This window comes from Lates calcarifer, linkage group LG23, assembly GCF_001640805.2.
Source record: "Lates calcarifer isolate ASB-BC8 linkage group LG23, TLL_Latcal_v3, whole genome shotgun sequence".
NCBI lineage: Eukaryota > Metazoa > Chordata > Actinopteri > Centropomidae > Lates > Lates calcarifer.
In genome coordinates, this window is record NC_066855.1 from 960690 (window position 1) to 985811 (window position 25122).

The window sequence follows — 25122 nt, forward strand, 5'->3', positions numbered from 1 at the left end:
ACTTCCAACTTTAAACTAAGACATTATGAGTTAGAGTCTCATTTTCCAGGTCTTTGTACGAACTGAATTTTGACTTTATCTCCTGCACTGTCATACCTAGTATCCGCTCCACTGAACTTCATAATCAGGGCGGCTGTTAAATTTGTAACACTTAATTAACTGGTTGATTTTCTCCGGCTGTCATTTGGACACGGCAGCCATAATGTGGCACTGTCATTGTAATCACACCCCTGCTAAATTTACGACTTATTAGTTGAACTTGCCGAGCGGCAGACACTGCACACTGCACGCTGCCGTTAGCGTTGACTTTAATGAATGAGGGCTAATTGAATTGCTCACCTGCAGGTAAGGCTGAATAGCTTTAAGGCAGGCCTCTGGGATGTTCTCTTTGTTGAAGTTTATCAGAGAGTCCAGGAACGCGTCCACTTTGGCCATCATCACCTTCGCAGCCTTCCAGCTGCGATCCTTCGGGACTTTGCCACCAGGCGCCATCAGGACCATGACTGCTGCTGTGACGTTGGTCACCGCCGTCACTGGAGAGCCGAACGACTTCAACTCTGTCAAGTTGTTCTGATGTTGGGAAGACAGAGGGAATAATGAATGAAAAATGAAAGAGCTATGATTTAATTGAGTTTGAACAACTACATATCCCTGTGGCCTGCTGGGGGGAAAAAAGAGAGAAAAAGCAAAGGATTAGAATAAAGGAAGAAGAACCTGTGCTGACTTTGAGAAGACAACAGAGAATACTAATTAGGGCATCTTTAGAGAGCTCTAAGCAGTGATTGAACTGTCTGTTCTGCTTGTTTGAGCAGAGAGCACCTTTTAAACACAGAGGGTGTTTTTGAAAATCCCCTCGGCTGCTCATAAACCTACATGGGATGTGAAGATGAAGTAAAATGCCCGCAGAACATAGAGAAGACATTATTTTAGCAAAGACCCGACTAAATCCTGTGATTCAATAATCTTTTATACAGTTCAAGGCCAGTGTGGACATAACTTATTCCTCTGGAGCTGGGAAAACAAAATCAAACACAGAAAAAAGAACACAACCCCTTTAAAAAAAAAAAGAAGAATTAAACTAAGAGAGAAAAGTATGATTGAGCAAATCAATAAGACACAGCGAGGCATAAGAGAGTAACTGACCTTATTAAGAGTGTTAAGGGCATCCTGAGCAGCTAGGAGAGCAGGTTCAGCCTTGGCCAAGTCCTCCTCACAGTCTCTCTGTTTGCCGCTGACCACCACAGCGATGGCCGCCACCTTTTGCTCCTCCTCATCAGCCACTGCCTTCTCCTTGGACACCTTCTCGGTTTCTACCCCGACCACCTGTGGACGGCACACACAGTTTATTGCTGGGTTAATGGTGCAGGTTCAGTCTGTGCTTCGCTTTCACAGCGAGGACACGCTGCAAAAAATAACCCTACAGGTTTGAACTAAAGCAGAAAGTTCTGCACTAGGCAAATTCAAATTCTGACAAACTCTGAGCAGCAGCAAGAAAAGTTCAACATGCAGAAAAACATTGTACACCATGTTAAAGTTCACCCCTGCTGACCCCTCAGAGACCGATCTATACCAGAGGACAACAGAAGCTGAAACAGATCCGAGGCTTGGGTCCATCTTTCTCTGAATCTCTCACGCTGCACTGAGCAGTTTCTACACCAGAAATCTATCTGAGGATTATCCAGGGTCGTCCACAATGTTTCTGGAAGGTGGTGCTGAATTTTTTAAATGTCATATTGCATTTCTTTGAGCACCACGAGCGAAATTCCATTCACCTCCACTGTTATTGGGGTCATGGCAGAAATCTCAGAGACAGAACCTGGGCAAATAAAACCAAACTCGAGATAACACTCGAGGTATTGTAAGTGAGAAAATACCTCCACTTTAAAAATGGTATTTTTGCAGAGCCTCTAAAAAAGGGGCTCATGTTCTTGCCTGAATCAGCTTGTCAGCGTCCTCGTTCTTCTGCTTGAGCTCCACTTCTTGAGCAGCCAGCTTGGCCTTGAGGTCATCCACCTATCAGAGAATAAGATATGAAGGCCAGGAAGTGAGTGGAAGTGAATGTGAGTGGCTGATAGCACCATCCAGTCTGCAGATCTGTAGATCATATTCACTAGACCAGAGTGAGGGAGGAGATTTCAGTGTAATACTAAGTTTGCAAAAGTTTCAGGTTTGTTCAGTGTGGGTTGATGGAACAGAGTGAAACACTGTATATACCAATATTCACTGTGAATGTTAAGTCACACAAGCTTGTTGAGTGTCAGAGTTACACATAATGAGTTCTTGATCTTTAACATATTTGTGGATTAAACAAACAGCAATTTATTTATCAGTTAGATTTAGAAATGGTGGTTAATCACAGAGGCTGAGCTGAATCTTCTCACCTCACTCTCAAAATGTTGAACTAGTCCTACAGTTTAAACACTAACATACACACAAATGATAAAGCTTCTCCAGTCTTCTTAGGGATAGAGAAGAACACATGCATTAATATGAGGGGAGCAGTCAATACAGCATAGGGCGGGCTGCTGACAATAATCTATTTTTGTCTCATTAAATGATATAAGTAGCAATCAGTGTGTATATCATGGGCACTAATGAATCTATCGCTATCATCTAATTGAATCTCCCAGGCGGTTTTGAAGGACTGATCATTTGTTTTTGTTGTTTGTAACATTGTTGGATCTTATTAGTAATACAATCGCAGATCAAGTTCGATGGCAATTTAATTGAAACCTAAACATCTTCTCAAGTCTTCAAAGCAATAAAGAGGATTCTACGGCTCAGCAGAGTCGAACAAATAAGCTTCACACAGGTTCTAAACCTTTGCGATAACAGTTTGTGCCCTGCAGAATTGTGCCATGGACCATGCATGTGACCTTTAATCCATTCCTGGAAAAAAATCTTATTCTGTCCAAGCAGATAAAGGGGCAGAAAAAGATGAATGGCATGCATATCTGGAAAAAAATAAAAGCTTTAGGATCAAGAGCTGCTATCAGCACACACACACACACACACACACACACACAAATTCACAGACCAAGGACAGCCATAAAGAGAAATTAAAGCTGTTATAAACTCCTCATAACTCCCCGACAAACAGGGCTCTGCATTACCGTCCGACTCCATCAAAATGTTGCACTGGGGAAATAAAAACAGACTGTTTCTCATGCTTGTCTTTCAGCTAATTAACAAACAGGAAATCAGGCCGGGGGGAAGACAGTCCTTTCGGATTGTGACGATTCCACACAAAAGATTCGGTCGAACATTAGACGAGCACCAAGTGAGCCATCAACATGATGAATAGGCAGGGGGGAAGACAGGAGGGGAAGGAGGGGCGGGGGGAGAGGAGGGACAAACTAATTGGTGGGAGACATGGGTGATATTCAATACATCTGGGCAGCTTCTGTGTTTATCCACTGCAGATGGAAATCCAAGCAGGAAAACATGTCTCTTTGCTCCTTGACGGTCTTTATAAAACAGCCCACTCTCACTCTCTGCTGCTGTAAATGTAAATTGGAACAACTGTTTCTTAAGGCAAGAGGAGATTTGATGCTAAAGCGAGCGACTGTACCCATTCATCCACGTGTGAGATGGCTTATGGACTCAAACCACGCGTCTGAATTCAGCAGAGTTTGAGAGGGTTTTTTTGGATGAAACATGGCTTCATTCATGCTACAAAGAGACATCTGTCTGTGTGTGCGTTGGTGGGGAGGGGGCAGCTCTGACGTTTCCAGTTATTATCCTTTTAAGGCAACACGTCATAAAGACCTGTTCCATTTAACACCACTCTGGTCGGTTCAGGAGAAGTCCTCCGACTGTTAGGAGTCACTAACTGCTGTAACTAGTACTACAACTACTTTTACTTATTCTACTACAACTGTCATTACCTGTGTAGTATTAGTAACCAGTACTACTCCTATACTATTAGCAGTCTTACTAGTACGACTACTACTGCGACTTGCAGTACTGTTACTATTTATATATTAATACTATTGCTACTCGTATTCTTACTAATCCTACCACTACTATTGGTGCAACAGCTTTTACTACTATTACCAAAAAAACTATTATTACTCACAGTAATAATTGTGCTACTACTAGCACTACATTGACAAAAAGTCTGCGCATGTGTGTCTCAATAAGTGTTTATGAGAAGATGAGTGGGCGATCCCTGCATTGCGCTGAACACACAGGCACACACACACACACACACACACACACACACACACACACACACACACACATCACTACTCAAGACTAAAGCAGCCAAAGGTAGGACACTACCTCCACAAGACTGAAGAGGAAAAAACACATGGAACTAATGTGTCCTCCAGGGAGCAGATGACTCATACACTTATACAGCATCTCCTATAGTCCACCCCAACACACACACACACACACACACACACACACAGAGATCCTTTGCTTTCTCCCTCCCGGTCCTTGTTTATCATGACCACAGCAGCCCCTGGTGAGCTATGGATCCTTTTGCACAGAATGTTAAATAACAGTACTTACAGCAGTGCGACCATCGGTGTGGATGCACTAACAAACACAGGGTGCATTAATGGTGGCTTGCTGCTGAAAAGTGTGTGCTCTCTAATTAGAGGGCTCTTCAATTACCATACAGCTCCTATATTTATGTGTGTGTGTGTGTGTGTGTGTTGGCTCATTCCTACAGTAAATGGGCGACGGGGAACAAACACAGAACACTGTGGCTTTCAGTACAGTGACGTCACCTTTGTGTAAGTGGTGTTTATGCATGTGTGATTTTGTGCGGGTGGTTATGTGTGGGCATGTTTATGCAAAGCAGTGGATATGCACGGTATGTAAGAGTGAAACTGTGTGTGTGTGTGTGGTTTTACATTCACTTGCACAGTGTAGTAGACCATTTATAATTAGGGCTGCTTCACATACAGACCTCGTGATGCATTATTCATATAGATCTCATCTGCGAAGGTGTGGGGATGGTAAACATCTGAACAAATGGACGCAGGTGTAGATATCAAAAACGGAAACATGAAATAATACAAATAAACATTTCACATAACAAAATAAAGAAGGACCAAGAGTCAACCAGGTATTTTTCTGCTCTATGTAAAGCTTAGTGCGGGTAATTAGCTGTGTGTGACATTGAAAAGGTAAGGACGTGTAGCAGATATAACAGCCTAACACCCAATTACCATGCACAACCTCACAGAGACAAATTTTCATCTCCACCGTCTTCCAGCCATATTGATGTCTTACCCACTAAAATTCTTTAAAGACCTGACCTGTCTCTGAACGTGCTACACCCACAATTATCAGCATGTCCCTCACCTCTGGTTATGTCCCTGATCAAGTTAAGACAGCTAGTGGACGCCTGATGCTGGATGTTTGCTGGCAGGACTCAGATAATCAGTCACTTTGTTTGTATATCGTATCATTGTTACGCAGACGACACTCAGCTATATTTTTCTGTAAAACCAGATCATTTCAGTGACTCCACACCTGGTTAGCCTGGTCTGGATGTCTCTCAACTTTCTTCAACTAAAGTCTGGTAATAATGAGCTTCTCATCAACAGCCCTGAAAATACTTCAAATGTTTTTTTCACTACATTGGCCCCCATGTCAGAATTTACATCTTGGTGTTATTTGACCCTAAACTGAAATTTGAACACCCTGTCAACAAATTGCTTCAATCCTGTTCTGTTTTTTTTGTCCCAACATCAGGCTACTATCACTTCTCTGACATAGAAAGTATAATTCATGCCTTCATTTTTTCCCCACCTAAACTACTCAGCCAATCCACCTGGCACGTCTTTGGCTCATACAAAATGCAGCAGATAGACTATTAACCAGGACTGGCTGTAGATCTCATATCACTCCTATTTAAGCCTCACTGCACCGGCTGCCTGTGAAGTTCAGGATCGATTCTAAGATTCTTCTAATCACTTAGGCCCTACACATTTACCTCCTGCCTACATTTCCAAACTACTAAACTCTCTCTGTGTGTGCGTGTGCTTTCTGCATTCATATGTGCATGTTTGTGTGTGTTTTTGGAAGCAATGTTGAGGTTAAATGCTTTGTAACCTGTGTTAAACAAAGAGCTATACAAATACACTAATGTACTAATGATAGTATTAGTACTGCTAGTAAAATATCTTTAAAAAAAGAGAAAGACAAAGCCAAATATAATCATATAAAGCCCTTAGAAAGGACAAGATAAAAGAGATCTGAGGGGATGTTAAAATGGTAACATACAGTCTGGTGGTAGTCAGGTGTATTGTACAAACAAGATATCTACACGTCACGTAGGACAGAGATTCTATAAAGATGTTCTTTTGAGGAAGGATTTAAAAACAGGGACAGTCAGTAGATTAAATGGAAGACTGTTCAAAATCCTGGTGCCAGAATACAAAAAAGTACAACCCTTGATTTTAACCTGGACTCTGAGAACTGTTAAAATTACTTTCTGGACAGAAGAGAGTTAAAATTTCACTCCAGAAAACAGGCGCCTGGTCCTGTACAGCTTTGTTGTAATTAGCACATCTTTGAAACAGCTTGTCAAAGAAAGTGACAACTAGTGCAAAGACGCTAAGATCAGTTTGATGTGGGAAGAGCAGTTGTTCTTTGTCATTATCCCGGCTGCAGAATTCTGCACAATCTCAAGTTGAGCTACAGCTTGAGAATTAAATACAAGGTGTCCAAGGGTGGATATTAAAGCATGCACGGTATAATTTTTCTTATTATTGTTGAAAGACAATAATGCTTCAATATATGGAGGAGATGTAGAAACACTTAATATACTATATAATTTAAACGTTCCACTGTGAAACAAGGTGTCTGTCAAAACTTTACTGCTGCAGTGATTCTCAACTTTAGTCGTCGTCACTCTTTTCATTCTGGCAAACTAATGACAACCAATTTACACCTGGGCTGTCAGGTGAATACCATGTCTCAGTTAAATACACATGCTACATCAACACAGATTAACAGGAAATGATCTGTTGGGAAGCTCATTTCACATGGATTATATTTCAGAATAAAATTCCTCAGCTGGACCTGATTGCTTTGGACTGATGGATGTTCATTGTCTTTTCAGGACACATGCTTGAATGAATGTAGCACAAGCAAACATAACATAAACCAGAATTTTTTTACTTTGGGTCACCAGCATTTATTTCAGTTTTTCACTTAGCTTTAGGGTTAATACAAACTCCATCTGAAGCTCCCTCTGTGTTTGAAAATAGAACAGAGTAACACCACAGCACAACTCACATGACAACTTGACAGAGTCTAATTAGTGGCTGTTCTGAAGCTTTTGATTATACCACATGATTTCTTCAGCAGATGTTTACCCAGCACGTCTCATGTTGGATGAAAATTTGTGAGCAGATTTTAAATCTGTTTCATCGCGTTTAGATGCTTATCATAGAAGCTTATGGACTGTACCTGAGCGGAGGTGCTGTTGAGCTTCTGCAGGCCGTTCTCCAGCCGCTCCATCTTGGTGATGAGGTCTTTACTCTTCTGACCCAGCAGACTGCGATACAGCTTGATCTGCTCCAGGAAAGACTTGGGCGTGGTGTAGTTGTAGCGCCGCTCGTTGGCCAGGTACTCCTTGGACATCTGATTGACACTCATGTGCACGTGTGCCATGAATTTACTGACTGACTCCTTCACCTGAGGCTGTGAGAATTATAAATCACAGAACCGGTTACTTCACATTAAAAGCAGATGACTCTGCAGATTTGCCTGCAAAGTAATATTTCCTGAGGCTCAGGCTCAGAATTTAATTTCTGGGGCTTCCGGTCTGCTCTTGAAATTAATATCACATTCGCTGTGTCACGGTGCCTGACATTTGAAATTATATTTTTTAGAGTGTGAACATCATTTTTGTGGGTGCTTCATCCCTATGTGTATATTAAAGTACAAGCTGTTCTCACTTCAATATTCTCCACCTCCTGGAGGAACCTGTAGCTGACTGACTCCAGCGCCTCCTGCGGCCACTCGTGGAACCAGTCGATCGCTGTGCAGTTCACCACTGCAGGGAACTTCCTGCTGCGAACCCTCAGTTTACTACCCACCGGAGAGAAACACAGAGCCACCTGCAACACACACACACACTACAAGGTCAAACAGAATTGAGTGTGAAGTCTGTTACAGCAGCTAGATCATAGTCATTTTCTTTTTTCTGTGAGGACGACCAGAGTCACAGTCAGACGGAGAAAAGAAAGGCTGGGAATTCCTGCTCTGATTAACACTTCTTCATGGTCAAGAGGGGGAATGGAAAACTGTGAATTAATTATTTGCAGCTACATCATTAAGCAAATAAAGCCTCCAGCAAGCATGTGAATTAAAAGTGTGTTGAGCTGTGGGCTACGTCAGACTGATTCTCACTGCTGGAGAATAACAGCTGGCTTGTTGAGAAGCTCAGCCAGATGCTCAGTGCCATTAGACTGAAGAAACAAACATGCAGAAGGCACACCCAAAGACACTACTAATGATGATCACAAATAGCTGCACACTTATTTTACACTTCCTCTTCCATTTGTTTTCCACGCTGACTCACCTAGCTGCTGACATTCATTACATGAAGGTTTAACATCTCACTCAGAAGCCCTGTCTACTTGCATGTAGGGCCAGGTTAACCTAACCAGAGATTATTATTTAATGATGCATTAAATTCTCACTGACTTCACAGACATACAGTGAGACACGTTTTCCTGTCTGTTTATGTCACTTTCCTCCTTCAAAGTCTGAAAAGCAGGAGAGGGAATGCTGTGATTTTCCCTCCGCTAATGTTCAAGATACACAAACTAAAGTTAATGCAGTGAATAAATGAAGAGGAGTTCACCCTAACTACAGTACATGAAGGACAAACTGCTCAAAGATAAAGACACAGATGCTTCTGAATCTGTGTCAGTGGATGTGTGAACAAGCTGAAACACTTTGATCAACATAAAAAGTAATCAAGCAAGTCATTTTAAGCAAGAACAAACATTTCACTCTCAAACGTGAGTATTTGCTGGTTTTCTTCAGTCCTCAGCGTTCTGAACAACTTGGATTTTAGGAAACTGTTTTTCACAACTTTCTGACATTTTATAAACTAAAAGACTAATTGATTAATCAAGTATGCAATTGTCAGATTAATATTAAAGATTCAGATAAATTCAGAAACTGTGACGGAGTCCGTGACACATGAGGAATAGAACAGCCCCTTGAGGTTGGGAGCAGCAAGCAATTCAAAGTCTTCCATCTTCAGAATATTTTTTACAGTGTTGAAGGGGTAAAACTATAAAGATTAAATGAAGATTAGGGAATTGTACGTTTTTAATAAACTCAAGACCACTTGTGAGGTCCTGACCCCTGATCCAAAACTAAATTCTGCTCCAAACTGTGACTGGAATAATGTAATTTCTGTGTTAATTTTAGACGCCATTTTGCAAACTGAAGCTCAACACACATCCAGGGACAAACGTTTGGAATGAGCATCTCTTTCCATCCAGACAGACAATTTTGAGACAGAGAACCAAACAGGAAGAAATCCACTCTCGCCTGTGCCCAAGAGACTGGCTCCCTCATTTGTTCACTCTCCAACCCAGGGAGGCTTGAGCTGGGAGCCGAGCACGGGTGGAGGATGTGGGTGGTGGTGGTGGGAGGGGGTGCACGCTGTAATAATGGCAGGATAAGCAACCCCCCCCCCCACCGACCCACTCCCCAGAATCCCTCTCTCCCCAGGGGGAACAAAGCGCTGACACGTTGGTGAAATTATCTGCGGCTAAACGGCAGCTTTTCTGCTCATGCTGGTGATTTATAATGACGTTCAAGTTCATCTGAAAATGTCAGGAAAGAAAATTGTCTGGGGAGAGGCTTCATCATAAAACCAGATGTTTATCCAAGTCTGAGGCTTGTTTTATTTTGGATTGGTAAGAGAGAGTGTGAAGCAGCATGCTATAGCTATATTAAGAGAGAGCAAATACAGACGCAGTTCTATGAGAGAGATTAATGGCAAACTTCCCCCCTGAGGAGAGCCACTGAGAACAACTTTTCCTGGATGATTAGCAGTGAAATCCACAGTAACAGTAAAACACACAGCTCTTTGTCCTGTGCTTGTCTGACTGATTCACCTTGAGCTGCCTGCGAACGCGGTCAATGAAGAACTTCCAGCAGTTTTCCCTCGTATCCATCAATCCCGAGCCGCGGACCTCTGGCCTCACGCTGCCAATGATGTTCTCCACCTCATCGTCTGGGAACAGGTCAGGAATCTCTCCTTGAATGAATAAAATGAACCACATTACCGCTGGGAAGACCACCAGGGCTGAGGGAGGCAGTGCTGAACTTGTGTGAGAACTCTCTCCAACTTTCTTATCTCAGGATCTGAACTGACACAGACTCTTATCAAATCTAGGTGTGTTAACAGCGCTGGTGGCAGCAGGAGTTCATACAGAGAACTTATGCTAATGCAGAGATCTGCTGTAAGTCACAGCCTCACAGGAGTAAAGATGAGTCAACTTTTTACAGCACCTAATATCTGTCAGCATCTACGATCAGATGTCTGTGCTTGAGTGCTCTTTTTCCAGTGCTTAATTTCAAATTGCTTAATTTTTGCCCTAATGCCTCCAGAGGGGCACCTGAGTGGTCCCTCGCATCAGCACAAATGCCCCAGCGGGCAGCTCAGTTCTGCTCTGCTGTGACATTAAATAAACTCTAAGTCTGAACATTGTGTTCCTCTGTCTGTGTCATTTTTAGTAGTTGTATGTTTTTCATAACAATCAAAGAAATATGCTGAGTGATGATATTCTGCTAAATCACAATACTACAGCCATTTTTTTGCTGCTGATGTCATGTTTTATTTTATTTTAATTTTAAGTTCCTAATGTTGTAATCCTGTTGAGACCCATATAAAGCACTTTATTTTGAAAAGTGCTGTATTAATAATAGGATCATTGACGTTATTCTTTTCTACATTTTGCTCTCCCTCTAACACATTCTTCAAGGACAAAGGTCTATAGCAGAGGAAGAAGCAAGGCCACTGAAGAGTGCTCTGACCCTCAGCATGCAGGCTGGAACTGGAATGATCTATCTGAAGTAAACTACTGATCATACCAGACCAGGCTAAAGGCACAAGACCTCTGAGTGTACTGAACTGAGAAACTGTATGAGGAAAACTGGATCATACGTCGTCTGGCTTCATCACGTTGTTGTTGTATTGGCATCTGTTGACAGAACCCATCCTTCCCAGTATTATACAAAATGACACATTGCATTATTTATTTATATTGCCACCATTGCTACACAAAGCCCAGTCATATATTCAGACTTCCTAAAGCGTTGAATATAAATCTACATGTGAATCTCACAGTGATGTGCTGTAGTGGATGAGTAATGCCGTGGGAATGGCACCGCAGTGATTTGCTGCCGAGGCAAAGCAAAAGCATTTCTCTCTAGCAAAACATGACACGCAGTAATTAGCTGAAGCCTGCTGTTACCTGATGCCAACAGATCGTTGACCAGAACGAGGAACTTCTCGTCTGCCACTTGGGCGTCAGTCATTAGGAAGACGGTGCCAATATTCTTCACGCCAGCTTTGATGTAGAGGGACGCCAGGTCACTCTGGGTGACAGGGAGAGAGAAAGACATGGAGTGGGAGAGTGGCACACATAATGAGTTATTTAGCAGTGATACATGGCTGAGACCTGAATGACTGTGAGGATACGGTGTGGATTACCAGTACTGTGTTTACATACTGCAGGGATGATGTCTATATTTCCTTTAAATACACCTTCCTGTTTAAATGTAAACCTCACCTGGCTGGCAGAACTGTACACATAAACTTCACTTTAGACTAACTAACCAGTTGAGTGGATGTTTTTACAGTGTAGTAAGTTTGCTGTGTAATCCTCCTCAAACCTTCAGGTCAGTGATGCCGTAGCCTTTTTTCAAGGTGATCTGGAAAACCTCCAGATTGGAGATGAAGGCAGCCAGTCGGGTCAGGCTCTGCTTGCCGCTGCCGCCCACTCCGACCAGCAGCGCATTACCCCGTGGAGACTCCAGGATTCGGTTTACACGGCAGCTACATGTGGAGGTGCAGACAGTCGGGGGAGGGCGGAAGCAGAAATGTGAGGGAGGAATCAGTGGAAGGGTGAGATAAAGAGGGAGGCAAGCCGGATGAAGACGATCTGACTCATAAGACAAACAAACACAGGTAGTTTGTGTCTCTTTCAGTGTGTGCTTTCACACAGCCCGTCACCACCGTCCTCATCACTCTGTTTCATTAAGACGCACCACAATGAAATGTATTAAACATTAGTCTCAGTTAGACACAGTCTACTGTGCTCCTGAGAATCTTTTCACCTTCATTAAAACAAGATGAATGTTCCTCTTGTCTCTTCATTTAAACAGATAAACTGATTTCATTTTCATTTTTGTTACTTACACACCGACTGACACTTCGACTGTCAACCGTGTACAAACCTTAAATTTCTCCAGCTCTCTGGCTTAAACTAAAATTGCTATTGTTTACGGCTCGGCTGACGTTTCAACTTCTATCTCTTGCTCTTCAGCTGCTTTCATCTCTTACACTTCAACTACAATTCAACTGCTTTCAGTGCTGAAATGAAAACTGGCACTTCATTACTCTCATGGTTTATACTGACAGCAGAGCTACTATTATCTCTTTTATCTCACACCTGAGCTTACACTTCAACAGCTTTCAATTGTTACACTTTATGTGATGATGCAGCTGCTTTCAGTTCTTACATCGCAACGACATTTCACTTCATTTGCTTTCATCTCTTTCACGTCAGCTGACAGTTTCTGTTTCTCTTCAAATGTACAGATGTTAAATTGAAACGTCCATGACTTCAACGATCACACTTCAACTGATTTCAGTTTACGTGACATTTCAGCTGACAGCTCAGTTACTTTCGATGCTTCGGCTGTAAACTATTTCAGTGCCTTAAATTCAACTGACATTTTAACTTCTTTAAGTGCTTCTACTTAAACTGCAAGTGAGCACACTTTAACTTCCTTCAGTAGATGCAGTCTTTAATAATGAGAATTTACTTGCTAGTATATCTGCCTGGAAGATAATTCCTCTCCAGGCTCATTACAAAACACCTATGCTGAACATCAAACAGGTCTAAGGACTGACCTTTTCAAAGCTGGTAGTGGTTTTTATTCTATGACTTGCAGGAGTATAGTAAAGAAAAACGATAAAATATTTTCTGCTGTTGTCAGGTTGATCTTTAGAATATCAAGAAAGCACACATCCATGCACTCTGTCTCCCTTCACCTTTCACCTTCCTTTACTATAGAAACTAGCTCCTTCTGGTTTAACAGCAGCTTTATCCTTGATTTACATTAAAACTGATTTTAGTCTTTGTTATGTCAGTTGTTGGAATGAAGCTCGCATTATTTCATATTTTTCTTATTATCAACACATCTCATGAAAAGACCAAACCAACTGTCTGTCAGTACCAGCCTCCTTATCCTGGATGTTGCCACTGGTTCCTACTGATGATGTACATCACAAATATATACTTATATTTTCAGTAATTTCCTGACACAGCTGGGGACTGTTTCCAGCGATAGTTTAGTTCATATCTGGAGCTTTAGTGAAGACTTATAGCATTAGGGAGGTATATGTGGGATTGATACACTGCAGTATGGCTCATTCATGTCTTTTTAATAGTTTCTGGTCAACACTGAAGCTCAAAGACAGAGACAACTAAGATATATCAGGCTTTGGACTCAATACTTGTAAGCAGGATCAGTTTGTTGTTGGTCTGGATCTTATGGGAGTTGTTGACAGTCAGAAAAATATAGAATATGACCAGACTCCTATTTCAACAAGGCGAAGAGCAGGACATTCTGACCCAAACACATTTTCAGACTGAACCTCTACTCTGCATTTTTCTTAAGCTGTCACGATGTATGCTGCATGATGTTTTACAGATTTTCCTGTCTCCGCTTTTGACAGCCTGTAAAATGGAAACTGTTAATCCTAAAATACCTGGGAAGCCAGTTGATTTCCTTGACAGACAATAAAGAAACTGACAAAAGAAAAACACTTTTCTGTACTCTCCCCACACAGTCCCCGGGTTTCAAAACTTCCACTCACATGTGAGCCATGGCGTCCTCAAACAGCACCAGGTTTAGGGTGGCGTTGACCTCATTGTAGCTGTCCAACACCTCCAGCAGAGTTTTATTGAGGCTGCTCCAGGACTCTGCAGCCATGTACCTGGCCTCCCCCAACCCACGGGCAAAGTGGCAGTACAGGTTAATCTCCCTGGTCTGCTCCAGAGTCTCCTCCATGTCCTCAGGGAGGGACACACACACATATTGCAGTGGTAAACATACAGACCCACACACTACCCCTGTCAGCATAACATTAGTGTTAAGCTTAAACAGTCTGGACAGGGACACAGCTGAATATCACAGCTGTGCAGAGGGTGACCTAGTTCATTCTCACCCAGGCAACTGCTGGGTCCTCACTGGAGAGATTTTGTGTGTCTCTTCGGGATGCCTGTTCCCTCTGCAAACTTCCACCGGTGTAAAGCTGCAGTAAGTGTGATGAATGGGGAGTTTTCGTCCAAATTCACATGTATATTATGCTGCGGTGCAGTCTTCATTTTCATAGGACAAAGAGCACTTTCTTACAGTGCAACAGTCTCTAAAGAGTTTCTGTTTGCATGTAAAAATAGCAAGAAAACATGCTGCATATTGCTCTGTGGCACAGGGGCAAATTGTCATAAGTTTACAGAAGGTGCCAGTTCTGAATAATATATTCTAGAGTGGGTAGGATTATTCTCTCTCTTCTCCTTCTCTTTCTGTGGGTGTGTGTACATATACTTGTCAGGTTCCTCATTGTGGCATGACTAGTGTGCATACCATAAAGCCAGAGAGGGTAGTGAGGGGGAGCAGTGGACAGAAAACCATTAAAATGTTTTCCAATTTGCTGGGCTGACAGCACACACCCTGACAGCCAGACCCCCACACCACACTGATTAATATTCTCTCCAACCCTCTGTTGGCCCTCCATCCCGTTACCCCCCTCCCCCAAAACATTCCTTTTTCTCCTCTCCTCTTTCTCCTCGCTGTGTTGGCCACTGATGTCCAGGTCCAGACACAGAGCAGGCAGCCTAATGATTTCCCCTCCCTCCCCTCCCTCCCCTCCCTCCCCCATCCTCCAGCCTCTCGCTCTTGTCTTCCTCCGCTGAACTTTGTAAAAACTCTTACCTCATAGAACTTTTTCACTGTGTCGGCCTGCAGCTTATCAAAGACCTGGAAGTCCTGCTCCTCCACCAGCTTGTCTCTGTAGACCCGGTTGCACTCGTGCAGGTAGATTTTCAGCAGGTCGGGAGGGGCTTTCAGACACTCGCCGGTACAGAAGAGAATGCCCTGAGCAGAGATGGGGAGGGGGGGTCTTAGAGTTTCATTCCAAAGGCTGATTTGGCCCATTTACACTACAACAAGGAGGGAAATACAGCTCAGTCACAGTGGGTAAATCAATGGATATTGAGTGGGCAAGCTGTTAGTAGGTGTGTCAGAGAAAGTCAGAAATAACGGCAGCGCTTTTCTTTCATCTGACTGTCTCAGAAGTATCGCTGCATGTGCTGATAAGCTCTGTGGGCAGATGTTGGACGGAAGAAATAAATTATGGACAATCAAGGAATGATTCTGAATATGACTGTAATGCTCCCAGAGAGAGCTTACTTTTCAAACACCACTCCCTTTTCACTATACATTTACACTGTACTTAGTCACAGCAGTGCTTTGAGCTAAGTGCTAACATCAGTGTGCTAACATGCTAATGTTAGCAGGCTTCATGGTGGTGCTACAAATGAATAGTCAGGGGATTATCAAAGACAGTAGGGCTCTTCCTCTGGAGACCATGAATACTGGAAACAAAACTCATGAGAGAAGTGAAAAGTTTGACCTGCTGTGGATGCCTCATTAAAAAAATCAGGGGGTCCTGAATGTCTGCACAAACTTTCATCCAATAGATGATATTTCAGTCTACAAAGTGACGATCCAGCAGAGACAGGCAGCTTGTGTTTCCAATTCATCCTCTGTTCAAAAAAGCAGAAATTGAAACAGAAAATCACGACAAAGAGCGGATGAGTGCTTAGTAGATGATTGATGATTAATGTGTCTCTTGAGGGGGTTTGTGTGACGTGGTGGCTTTCCCACAAGGCCGTTCGTGACGCAGCCGAGCAGAACGGGAGGCACAGTCTAGGTGCTTCACAGAGCAGGTGCCGTATAGGATGAGGAAAGGGACGGACAGGCACCCAGGCACTGTTTGTTCCCCTCTGCGCACTGTCGCCCAGGAGGCTGAGGCAAGCAGATGTTGTGTGTTTCCAGCCCCAGAACTTATTCTAATCAACAGAATCATCTCCGGGGGTAAAGCCAGCTGAATCTGATCTGCCTTCATATCTGAGCCCACTGAATGTGACAATTGGCTGCTAAATCCACTGTGTAATGGTGCAGATGGGAGGTGCGGTGTGTGTGTGGCTATTTGCGTGGATGTGTGCACTGAAGATTCAGACTGAGCCAGAATTATTGCCGCTTCTCTAAATCTACAAAAGTCAAGATGTTTTCCCCGAGTACGTGTGAATGATCTAATCCTTTGACTTTTAATAGATCTGTCTTTTTCTACTCCATTTCATTGCTTAATGGCGTCAATCATGACACCCTGCATTTTTTGTGTAAAAGTGTGCCTGAGCAAAACAAAACACCATATGGCAACTCTACATAACAGTCATACTTGCAGCTTAGCAGCTCGTACCAATCGAACAAACGGCAAAGCGCTAACAAACTGAGAGGGGAGAACTTTGTTTTCCTTCTTTCCAGCCGACTTTGGCAGACTCTCTCCTCCTCTCTGTCCCTGATCTTTCATTGCTTTGTTCAACTCAGAGGAGAGGGATTAGAGGGTTCTGGGTGTCGGCATGTATCTGTCTGTCTGTCTGCGGCGGGCACGCTTTCCTCGTAGCCTGACAGCTGCTCTGAGCCCCAAACAATGCCTCCCTCCCTAACAAATGCACCCAGCTGACTATCCACAGAACATCATACAGACATATTGTGCAGTCAGTACAGTTCGGCTACAGAGTCTCTCTGCACCACGAGTCTCATGTACTCTCCTTCTTTCTCTTTCCCTTGTCTCTATCCTCCTTTTTGACTCTGTCCATCTTTGCCCCATCTCCTCACTCGCCTCTTGAGTGTCGAGGAGCTCATTTAGGCTGACGTGGGGAAGACAGGCCCACAGATATGCCTGCTGGTCATGGCAGAGAACAAACACTGGCAAACAGAGCTCTTTGACAATGCTCCCAGTTGGATGCCAAACAGTTTGTCTTGCACTATTAGTGGAATTCGGCTACTGTACTTCACTTATAGTTCATCTAATTTAACATCCACAGGGCGTAATGATCTGCTTGGAGAAAGTAGAGATTTACGGAGACAAAGAGCACGAGAGACGAATACAGCGTCAGAAAGTAAGTGAGTGATAAGGACAGAGCAGAAAATGAAGTGGAGAAAAATAAGAAAGGAAAGAGAATTTAGCTCCTACTTACTATTCAACAAAACCCCTAACCTGTGAATTTTGTCAGCAAATAACATTAACAAAACTCTCATAAAGATGTAACCTTGAGCGTTGTCTGGACCTGTTTCTTTAGTCACATTTAAAAACACCTTTACAAGGAGTGTTGCAAACTCACACAGAGTCTCTGAGCTCATCTTTCTGGCTCATTAGAGTTGAACATAATGAGACAGTTACCTTTGGCTAAAACTCCAAGTTTCAAAGTTTTAAAAAAACAAAGTGAATCACAAAAAGTCGCCCAATTATTTCAGCTGAGGTAAACATCTGAGACGTCAAGCCAGAAAACACTGAGTGACAACTATTTAGGCCCCATGCTCGAAATTAGAGGAAGCGTTTGTACTGTCACACCAAATACTTTCCCACTTCTGAAGGTGCAAAAGCACAGAGGCATGGTGGGGGAATTACAGCTGAGGCAGAGCTGAGAGCTGCGAGCTGATCACCTCCTCCCGCCAGTCCTGAGGTGTTAGAGCCAGGAGCTGAATAAGTTAGGCAGCAAAACTTCAAACGAGCTCCAGGAGTCCTTCTCTGGCTTTCTTTACAATCTCTCTACGGGTGGAGAGAGGAACAGCGAGAAAGCTTTGACATTGTTTCCTCTCCGTGGTTATTGGACGTCCAGTCACGCTGAGCGTACGCTTTAAAGAAACAAAGACTCTGACAAAACAGGCAGAATGGCCTCTTTAAACACCGGCCTCAAAGTGTTGTGGTGCAGCTAAACTCCCCACTGCTGGAAGGCGGTGTTATGTGTGATCAAAGTTCTGAAAGGTAAGTCTTAGGGTCATCAGGGCTCGTGCTTTGGGATGGTAATTATGCTTAATCTCAAAGTGCAGAAGGCTTAAACCTTGTGCAAAGCAGCTCATTATAATGGTGAAAATCCAGTAGTCATATAAGAATGCCTCAGTACGCTTAAAACAAAGTGCTTGTTGGATAGTCGTGCATCGACTGAAGCACAATCACTCCCACATTACACTGTGACTTGTGGTGGTGACGTACTGCTACCACCTTGTACGTGAATAATGTGCAACACCACAAAAGCCTTCAAAACCACAGATGTCATCATCTGAGAACTTCTAATGTCTGTACCAAAAACAACCACTCCATTTGGTAGATGCTGAGATATTTCACTGGAGGTGAAGCCTTTGAGGTTTGGAGTAAAATACAGACATTCATGGTCCCCAGAGGATGAATCATAAACACAAAAAATCCAAATCAAACTCTGTTTCCAGGAGTTGGAGTCTGAAGACAAGTTTGTTGATGACAAAAAAATCTGGGGACTAGCTAAACTAACAGCATTCTCATAATTACCAAATTCTAGCATGCTAACATGCTAAACTACATCTGTCGCTGTCAGTATGTTGTATGACATCAAGCTGCTAGTTTAGCGCTTTAGTCTCTTGATTGTCTTCCTTTTACATGACAGTTATTTCATCCATCATATTGACTGATGCAGCTTTAAACAGGTGAGCAGTGTATAAACAGCGTTTCATCACACCCACTGTGTGCACAGTATAGGAACAGTAAAGTCAGAGCCAAGAGCGGCCTTAAGAAACTCCTAGATGGAATTATGAAAAATGAAGTTCCTATAGATGAGTGGCTTTAAGCATTAATTATACAGCGGAGTGTGTTAAATGAGAGAGCTTGCCCTCCATGAAACCGTGGAGGATTCTGACAGAAATATTGCCCCAAAAGCTTCTCCCTTGACAGCCTTCTCGCTCTGATATTATATTCATTTAAATACATTAAATCATCACTAACACCCGTGGAAGTGCAAATCCATTCTATTTTCTGTTACACTTATTTCAGACTTATTTCTAGCTTTCAGACCCGGCTCTTAAATCAATAATCATTTAGATGAGAAATTAGTGACAGAAGCCTGGCTCTTTCCACATGGGAAGCAGAGCCATAGAGACAGAGAGAAAAACGAACTCCTTGTCTGAAATGAAAAAAGGGAGGGATGTGAAGAAGCACATAACTTTTCCCAGGTAACTTCTGGCATTTCACTGTGATAAGATTTACCTGAGGTTGTTCTTCCTCTAAAAGAACGTCTGTGATTATGTTATTTCTGTGTCACCTGGAAGATGTTGGAGAGGTCTCTCAGGTTGAAGATGTAGTGGAACTTGACAGCGGTGGGGAGGAAGGTGGTGGAGATGCGCTGGTGCAGGGCCAGGGCTAGCTGGACCAGGGTGGGGCAGCTCTTCTGCAGGGCAGCGCTGAAGCCCTCTCCTTTCAGGTGCTGAGACAGGATGGAGGTGTAGATGGTGCTCAGGGCCTCGGCTCCAGGAAACGACAGGGCAAAGACAGAGAAGTGGCGCTATGGATGCAAATGAACGAGACGGCGGTCAACATGCTGTTCCTCACTAATGATGCAGACGGTCGTCTTCTAGACTAAAAGCAAAGGTCACCCTGTGTGGGTTTGCAGCAGTAAGTGGAGAGGGACTGTCGCTCAGTCTAATGTGCCTTTTAAATTCAAATACAACCGTCTTTAAGTTTGACCTATAATTATTTGAGTGTCCTTTGGAAAAGTGATTCTCCAAGTTTAGTTAAACTTGAGTCACTGAGTCTGTTTACACACCACACCACTGCCCCAAGTCTTATCCTGTCTGCGGTCATTTCTCCTCTGTCTGCTCAGTGTTTGCTGCGTCTCACTGATGTGTGTCACTGACTGGTATTTTATTCATCATAAACAAACATTTGATTCTTTAAATTGAGTTGGAATTGTGGATTTCTCCCTCCTGATCTAACAATGCAACACCTTCAACAGCTTCAAATTCAAGCAAATTGTTCCTACATGAACTCAAAACTATCTTCTTTTTTCATGTTTGTACATATACACTCATCCCAGTATGTGGGGAGTTAAACCTGCCAATGACGTTCACCATGCCAACGCACAGTCGACCTCTGATGGCTCCTCCATCCTATAAACAGTAACTGAAGATTAACAAGTGACCCTCCACATGTCCTCCACTCTGCCTCATGTCCGTCTTTGACTTCCACTCAGAGAGACAGACCTCAGCAGATATCCAACAGCGGTGCTCGTTAGCTCAAACAGCTCAAGTCTACAACCTTTTCTGACCTCTTATGGTCACTCTAATAATAACTGTCCTGTCCTGCCAGCACAGCCAGCGGTAATGTAATGTCGTTATACAGTCAGAGTTTGTTGTGTCACCAGACCCTGATATTAATCCGCCACTGAAAATAGTCCCCAACAAGCGCACCATTTGCTCCTACTTGAGTGATGTTTGATAAATCTGCTCGGGGGGTTACTGAGAATGAAACTAACATGTAGACATGTTAGTCAATGGTCTGTTTGGACGACACACACTGATCCAAAACCTGCAGCAGGTGTTCACACACCACAGTGGCTCAGACTGTTTGGAGCGAACCATGTGACTTTATTCAGGTTTCTGAGGGTTTGTTCAGCTTTCTGTAACAAGCATGTGATATTCAGATGACACACATATTTTGAAACATCAGATTAGTTTGGTCTGAGATATTACACAAACAAACAAACGAACAAGCAAATAGCACGCCACCACCCTCAGGCAAACCAATGTAATTTCCTAAATGGTGAATAATAATGTTCAGACATGGTGTAATTCACTTTCCCTTAAAGTTTAGTCAAAATCTAATCAGCCCTGCTTTAATGTGAACAAACAAATGTTCATGTGTGGTGGTTGGAAACTTTGCCTAAAAAACAACCAATGAATAATACGAGCGTAGAAGCATCAAGTGTCGACTAATTTAATAACAGGAGGCAAATATAAAGAAAAGACTTTCTATGACCACTTGTGCAAGAGGAATTAGTGCACATGTAACCTCAGCAGTGTGTTGCATAACCAGTAGAACACAATGTGCTGTGAGGACATGCTCTGTGTGTGTGTGTGTGTGTGTGTGTGTGTGTGTGTACCTGCAGTCGGGGATTGATGGTGAAGCTGCCGGCTGTGGGGTTCATGCAGGACACGTATTGAACGTTGTGTATTTCCTTCAAAAGCAGTTTATTACGGTCATACCTGAGACACACACACACACACACAAATCATTATTCAACAGCCTTGCATGCTCTCAAACACACACACACACACACACAGATCCTGGCTCACACACACTTCTCCCGATATCGGACGCCTCAGCTCCTACTTAAGCTGGCGTGGCTCAGTAGCATCCTCCTTCCTCTCAATTTCATACCTGAAATCCTCCCAGCATATCTCTAATGGGCTGACCGTGTCTAAGCCAGTCAGCCTGTGTCTGACGCAGTGGAACCATGTTCAGAATGGCCTCACTGTGTCAGGGAGATGAGCAACAAAATCCTTTTAACGGGAATCATACAACCCTGCTCTCACATTTGACTTTTGACTCTCATAAAATTTGCAGCATATTGATGGTGAAGCAGGGATCTGAATACGAAAGGGAAGGCATTTTTAGTAGAAAGGCTGTTCATGTGAGTTATTAGGGTATTACACCTATCAGCTGCTGGCACTACATCATCTGAATGATCCTCGTCTGTGTTAACACACAGAGAAATTGTCTGAAACTGTCCATCATTTAAGCAGTTACAGTGAGGAACAGTTCCACTGCAGATGACACCTACACAATCTTGCTGCTCATACATATATGGTATGCTATATAGCTGTATGCTAATGTGAGAGCCTCACCAGTGGTTGTAGTCCATGTGTTGGCGTATGAGTGTGTGAGGTTGCACCGTGCCATATGCATCCACCTCAGGCATGTTCATGTCATCTATGAAGTAGATGAGTTTCCTGCTTCCTGGAGGTCCGTAGTTACGGCCTGCTTTCTTCTCAAGGGGCTTTTCCAACACGGCTGTGTGTGAGAGGAATGAATGAGCAGGCAGCAGAAATGAAGGAAAGCCAGAATGAGCACAGAGAAAGGCATCATCTCATGAACAATATTGTGGTGTAGTTTAGGTCAAGAGCTGGGAGTCTGTGTTCATTTAACCAGAAGAGCATGTAAGGGTACACGAGGGCAGAGCTGGAGTCACAGCATCACTGCAGCAGCATTGTTAGGATGTTTAAATGTAGACTGCTATATGCAGCACTCTGAACTTTAATCAATCAGAGGCTAATATTCTGCAGCCTGGAACACAAATACATGGTTTCTACCTTGGAGCATAGCAGATGTGGTGTAATAGTTGAAGGGGACGTTTTTAATCATGTATTTCTCTGCGTCCAGTGATCCCAGTTTGTCCCCAACCAGAACAGACTTCCCTGTCCCAGCGTTCCCAACCAGCATCACGGGCCGACGATGCTCCAGGAGACAGTCCATGAAGTAACGAACACGAATGGTCTCTGTCGTGTGGACGAGACATGCCTGCACACAGGAAACAAACACACACACAAATATTAAAACCACTGACTCTTTATTAAAACTATATTTAGCAATATTTGTTTTTTTAAACAAAATTCATAAACATAAACAAATAAAACTGACAACAACAAGTGGTTTCTAAATGAGCTCAAACTATTTATTTATTTACTGTAATTCATTCTTATACCTAATAATAAAAGCTCTATAGACTTTGACTTAAACTGCATTAATCTGTGTTAGCTAGTATGGCTAAAATGTTAGCGAGCCATTACTCCTGTTGTACCTGAAGTGGTGTATCTGCATCCATCTCAAACTTGGGCACCATTTTGGACCAGGGTTCAAACTTCTTGCTCTCGGGGTCGATGTAGTAATCAAACACGGTGCCCTGGGATGGGAACTTGATGGTTTTGAACTCGGCCACCCACCACTTGCTGAACTCCACTCTGTAGTCGACCAGCTACACACACGCAGAGACACAGAGGGTCAATACTCTAAAATGACTTCCTCCCTGCTTTTTCTCCTCCATACAGCAGCTATGGATCTGTGCGTTTGATTTACACTGGTGTGAATACAAACCAGAGGACAAACAACATAGAGATACAGCCACAGCAGCTGAAGGGGAGAAAATGAGAGATGGCAGGCCTATCTATCCATCTGTCTGATTCAGACAGTGAAGTAGCCTCATCACCTGCTGGCTGGCAGTTCCTCGCCTTCCTCTCTGCCTCCCCACCCCTTGGTACCTGTCTCCTCTATTCACTACCAACTCTCCAGTCAATAAAACCACTTAGCATTTAAATGCATTTGTGATGGGAAAATAAAGTGGAGTACATTTGTACCAAGGGGAGAGCAGTTTTATCCCATAACTTAGATGGACGCGCTTACTGTACGCCACTAACTGGATTGCTTAGCAACTGCTTGCCACGGCTCTCCTGCTGATTTAAATTCAGCCAGCCTGTGTGTTGTTGAGCGGGAATGGAGTCCACCTCATTTTCAGATGGAGATCTCTCCCTTTTCAAAAACATGCCATTTCTCCAACTGAGAAAAACTTTCAAAATGACTTTTCATAAATAGAGACACAAAATTGAGTTGCATAAGAGTCATCAAAGCTTAAGTAATACCAAGGAATACCCATAATGCAAGAGCAAAAAACTCTTGAAGGAAGGAGTCATGAGGAGGAGGGGGGGGAATCATTCAGCTATTTCAGCTATGTCCCATTCTTTTCTCTCTTTATGCAACCACTTAGTAAGCGCCTCACATGCCCAGAGGCCCACGCAGTACCTGGTCCTGGAACATGGCTCCCCCAAAGGCCCAGACCGCAGCAAAGACAAAATAGAGCTCATAAAGTTCCTTGGCACAGTCTGCCGGGGTGTTTTCTGGAGTCAGCAGACACTCCAGCAAGTAGCACAGCATCTGGACCATACTCTGCTCAGGGACAGGGATGATCTTCTTAAACCTGAGCAAAGACAGACAAATTACTGATTCATTTGGTAAAAAAAAGAAGAGCTACTGTGCTGAGAGGAAAACAAAATGAATTTAACAGGAAAAACCCAGTGACTGTGTTTACTTCAAATGATAAATTGTTAAATGAGAAATTGTTAAGCTATGGTACAGTGGTGCATTTTTCTTATTTTTGGCTTCAGATTGAGGACAAAATATTCCTCCTCTCTGTCTCCCTCCTCTGCTTCCTGTTTTTGTTGTCTGCTCCAATAGCAGTGGTGATGGAGGTGTTGGAGGAGGCGAGTGCTCCTGTACAATAGAATGCAGGACAGCATCCAGTTCTTCTGAGTCAGTCCCTGTTTGCTCCGTCCAACCCACCCACTTTTGCTCCCCATGTTATGTCACACCCCAACATCCTGCGTCAGCTGGACGTGACTGTAAGCATGACACTTCACAGTGGCACAGAGCTGCTGAGGAGCTGCTGCACCTTGATCTGAGGGCGTCCAGGCAAGAGGGGAGGTACTTGTCGAACAGTATGGTCAGGTTGGCCTTCTCCGATTGGACCTCTCTCCTGTCGATCCAGCTGGATACCGGTGGGTTCCACCCGAGGTCGGCCGGGTTTATGTACAGGATGCCTGGAGAGAAGAGCACACATGATCTGTAGCTGGCCCTCGCAGCTTCCATGCACGAGGACTGTGTCTGTACCCTGGCTCCTCCATGCTCCTATCCACCTCAGTGCACACTGCAGACTAAACACAGCAGCTTCACTAATGTGAAAGATTTACAAT

The 25122-nt window shown here is 43.4% G+C and overlaps 1 protein-coding gene across 1 annotated transcript in view; it reads right to left on the bottom strand.

Annotated features, from left to right (window-relative positions):
• dnah9 (dynein, axonemal, heavy chain 9) overlaps positions 1–25122 on the bottom strand; it is a 100581-nt gene that overhangs the window by 36144 nt on the left and 39315 nt on the right. The window contains 17 exon segments of the mRNA XM_018687970.2: positions 340–570; positions 1144–1323; positions 1933–2013; positions 7435–7668; positions 7926–8087; positions 10110–10252; positions 11472–11595; positions 11893–12055; positions 14105–14301; positions 15223–15384; positions 19647–19886; positions 21483–21585; positions 22228–22393; positions 22693–22900; positions 23181–23354; positions 24176–24350; positions 24822–24969. Coding sequence (XP_018543486.1) covers positions 340–570; positions 1144–1323; positions 1933–2013; positions 7435–7668; positions 7926–8087; positions 10110–10252; positions 11472–11595; positions 11893–12055; positions 14105–14301; positions 15223–15384; positions 19647–19886; positions 21483–21585; positions 22228–22393; positions 22693–22900; positions 23181–23354; positions 24176–24350; positions 24822–24969 — 2891 coding nt within the window.